At 35.7% G+C, this 4219-nt stretch overlaps 1 protein-coding gene across 1 annotated transcript; it reads left to right on the forward strand.

The window, feature by feature from the left end:
- Positions 1-1750: 1750 nt before the first annotated feature.
- Positions 1751-3696, forward strand: LOC148295291 (uncharacterized). The gene is made up of 5 exons (XM_088252456.1): positions 1751-1762; positions 1865-2086; positions 2189-2290; positions 3172-3261; positions 3343-3696. The coding sequence occupies exons 1-5, from the start codon at positions 1751-1753 to the stop codon at positions 3610-3612; spliced, it is 696 nt and encodes a 231-aa protein (XP_088108582.1). The 3' UTR covers positions 3613-3696.
- The last annotated feature ends 523 nt before the right edge of the window (positions 3697-4219 follow it).

Consider the following 4219-nt stretch of genomic DNA (forward strand, 5'->3'; position numbering starts at 1 on the left):
CTTTTTCCTCCCTCTCTTTCCATCTCTCAGCCTTTCTTCCTGTCAAACACGTACAAGGCTCAAGAGAATGGAGCTAATTGCAACAACTCCATCAAACTATAGACCTATATATAGGCATGATATGTGGGTCAAACTTTCATGGCGAAAGAGAAGACTTAGATTTCCTAATATAATTACCTTAATTATTAATTCAAACTCAACCTCTTGGTGAATTAAAGGTAATTATATTAATAATACGTTTTTCATGCGAAGCCAGCAACTTAATTAATACATTTAGCACTGGTAAATATTGAATTATTAACAAAATTGTGTTACTGCAAACATCTCTGCACTTCCGCTTGACACCTATTGTACGAAATGATTGACCTTGTGTAAATTCTCAGACAATAACAGAAAAGAACATGAAGAAAATTAGAAATAGATAGAAATAGAAGGTTATTGGATATGCTGAAGGCAGCAGCAGCATATGCTGGGTCTAGATATTCCTCATGGCGCTAGCTATATATATAGATAGGTTCCCTTTCTCCATCATGTGACGTGGTCCAAAATTAATTTCCTCCCCTCTCCTGTCGCTTCCATCTCGATATTTTGGCCATCTCTATTGCACTTTGAAGTTTAGTCCATATATTACATTACGTACAAAGTCTACGTATCTATACATATATATATGTATGGCCTCCCGTACAGAAGCAGTACGTACATATGTATATATATGTATATATATGTGTGTGGATGCATGCATGCATGATGTGTACATTTGGATGAGATTTCCCACAAGGGTGAGGGAGGAAACATTCCATTGGATCTTCAATGTCTTTTTGAGTTTTCTTTGTTAACCTTTTTCTTATTCGTAAAATGAGGCATATTTCAATATGAATTAATACCTTTCATTTCTGCAGGTTGACACTTCCCCTTCAAGTTTTACATATGATTCCCACACTTGGAAAAGCTATAGATTAATTATATGTTTTGGTTAAGCTAATTAACCAAAAGTGGGAATTATATTGATTTTGTTAGACAACGTATCACTCACTAGCTAGTATACTAGCTTGGAAAGAGCACATTACATATACAACATCATAGTAACCATTCACATTGTATATGATTTTCTTGCAACACTAATTAAAAGCTTAAGCGTAAGCACCAAATACTTGATTTAAATCTTAATCCTATTGACAGTACACCATTTAAAGCTAAACTTAAAGATTATTGGGTCAAATAATTCTGAATGAAGCTTCATTTACCATAAAAAAGAATGTAAAATAATTCAATCCAAAATTAATTAGTAATAGGCGGAGGCCTAATATTTTTAAGTTCGTTATGCTAGACTTTCATCTACAATGTGAGATACTCTCAACTAATGTAATCTCCAATTAAAATAGCAAACAACGTTACCCACCAACGTTATTATTTGAATAGTTAATCGATGTAGCTTTTCGACTCAAGCCATGCTGCATTCCAATTAGAGCACGATAAACAGTAAGCAAAAGTCTTAATGTAGAATAAGATAATAATAATAATGCATTATGTTTCGTGTTTCCAAAAATATAATTAAATACGGTATGTAGCACTTTTCTTTGTCATGATAGAAGTCGTTATTTTATTTGATATACTTTGTGTACACTACAAGAAAATTAGTCTTTTGCCCAACAAACATCCACTTTTGTCCGGTACCGGTGGAGTATGAGTTTTGCTGCCACAACTTTGATGAATGAGTGAGTGAGCCCGCGAAAATTTTCAGATGAGAGGAATGATCCAGACGGCAAATAAATTTGTCAAGAATTATGTTAAAAATTAAGGATTTGTTTTTACTTTTCTCCAAATGCAATGTTTAATTGTTACACTTTTTTTTAATTAATTGCAGGTCAACTTTGATATAGACTTGGATATTGTTGGTCCTCGTGGTTATATTGATTTAGTCATGGCTAGGCGTTTTAGGGATTTCAAGCACGAGTTGCATAAGCACTTTCAGCCTTTCTCATCTCCTGAGGAGGCTTTGGCCAACCCACCATTGGAGATAATTCAGAGAAATGCAGTGCATGAATGGAAATATCTGTATGAGCACTTTCAGTCGCAGGATTTTTTGGTAGTTATATTATTGCACTACTTAATAAATAAGAAATCTGCTCTTAATATTAATTTCATATCGTATTGCACCGACAAATTTTGGAATTTTGCAACTATGTAGAGAGCATCAAATGCCAATAAAGCAAACCAGTCTAAAAAGAAAATGGAGCATCGTGCTGGTTCATTATCATTCTCACACATTGTGATGCAGTGTGCAGAGGTAGTTTATATATTGGTTTTTGGCAATTTGATGTTTGATTTGACAATGTAATATTTCAACTTATGAACATCATCCAATTATTTGCATTTTGTACATTGAATCAAGCATATTTATATTGATATGATGCATTTGGATTATGAATATTATTTTTTTGGTGAACAAGGGAGGGGTAAGAACCTCCAACAACCAAAGAAACTAAACAACACAAATCATACGAGGTGTAGACAACCCCAGCAGGTCATCCACCAACACAGAGCGAAGCCAATCAGGAGCCTCATCAAGCATATACAAACCCAGATCCAAGTTATGACTCCAACTAGCCAATCTGTCTGCAACAGTGTTCTTCTCCCTATAAATATGATGAATCTCATAGCTCTCAAACTTGTTTAGGATCCCCACGCAACTGGACACCAAAGCAGCAATATTATGAATATTTAATAGCTTCATTGCAACTGCAACTGTTTTGCAGCAAAGTTGTGTGATTTTCTTTCCTTATGGCTCAGTGTTTTCATGTATGAATGTGAGGATGTGAATCTGAGAAAAACTCATTTATGTTAGTGATGATGCCATGTGTTCATGAGGTTGTGAGTTGAGGATGCCATGCTTTCTTGTACGAATTTGTGGATGTGAATCTAAGATGGTCACCTTAAGGACTATATAATTAATTAATTCTTGTGTATTGCCGTCAACATTTACATACATGATTTTGGGACCATATTCATGGTTTTTGTTTGATGAATATTTTTCATGGTTTTGGATAGTGGGTGGTGGAAATCTGATATGATAAATGAGAAAATATTCTGCTACTCATCTTTATATAAGATTGATTGTCAGTGTTTCAAATCTTGACAAACAAATTTTTTTTTCTTTTGGTATTATAGGAGGGTTCTCAATTTGCAGAGATAGACGCTTTTGAGAAGGCCTATGCTGGGAAAAACAAGCAATGGACCAATGAGACGGCCAAAGCTAAACATGTAAGTGTTTGTATATTTATTGTGCAATCTCAACCATTCAATGTACAATCATTGCAACATGTTTTTATTTTATTTTTAAAGGATGAGATGGTGGCGAAGAAGAATGAGTATCTTAAAGAGTTAGCAAAGGAGTATCCTGAGGGCACCCCTCTAGATGAGATGTCAATTACTGATCAAGATGTTGGGCATAATATTGTGATGGATGTACTTGGGAAGAAGCCAGGTAGGCAGAAACGCGGGTTGGGATTTGGCAGAGTTTGTGGGTCCAAAACATCTTCTTCTCCGTCCTTAGCATCATCAACTAGGTTGCAACAATTGGAGGATCAATTAGTAGCAGAGAGGACAACTTGAGAGGCAACTCAGAATTATCTACAGAAACTTGTGCAACAGACATCGAGCATAGTTCCCGGGTTTGTACCACCCCCAGCTGATTTTCTAGTAACACCAAAGACGAGCATGTTGATGATGAGGATCATGACCATACTTCATTAGGATAGTAGTATTTTGATATGTTTCACCTGACATATTTGCTACTCATATAGCGTGTTCAGAGCTTTAGACACTTAGTATCTTGGTCGACATGTTTTGTTTTGTTTAGTAATATGTTAGGTACTCTACTACATTTCTCAAGAGTATTTTGGTATATCATGCATGTATGCAAAATTATGAACTTGGAAAACAAAGATCTAGAAGTACTGAGAGAAAAAGTTGTTACTTGGTTGGGGACCTGATGAAGACGACATGAGCGATTAAGCCTTCGTGGAGTGAATGGCAGGGCAATTCTCCTTTGGCAAAGTAGAAAGCATGTGTGATATATTTTATGTGTATGCAATGCAATGTTTCTCCTTGCCATAGGAGGACTGCACTGTTATTCAACAACCACGCGTGCAATGCAAACTATCTGCTCTCCTCCTGATCCACGTACGTTGATGATGTTGGATTGATCAGTTCATGCTTC

This window comes from Prunus avium, chromosome 4, assembly GCF_965620075.1.
Source record: "Prunus avium chromosome 4, drPruAviu1.hap1.1, whole genome shotgun sequence".
Lineage (NCBI taxonomy): Eukaryota > Viridiplantae > Streptophyta > Magnoliopsida > Rosales > Rosaceae > Prunus > Prunus avium.

Bases quoted from the DNA above. Each gene is read 5' to 3' on its own strand.
- LOC148295291 (XM_088252456.1), top strand. The intron at 2,291-3,171 runs GTTTATATATTG...GTATTATAGGAG, and splicing joins TGATGCAGTGTGCAGAGGTA to GGTTCTCAATTTGCAGAGAT. The intron at 3,262-3,342 runs GTAAGTGTTTGT...TTATTTTTAAAG, and splicing joins AGACGGCCAAAGCTAAACAT to GATGAGATGGTGGCGAAGAA.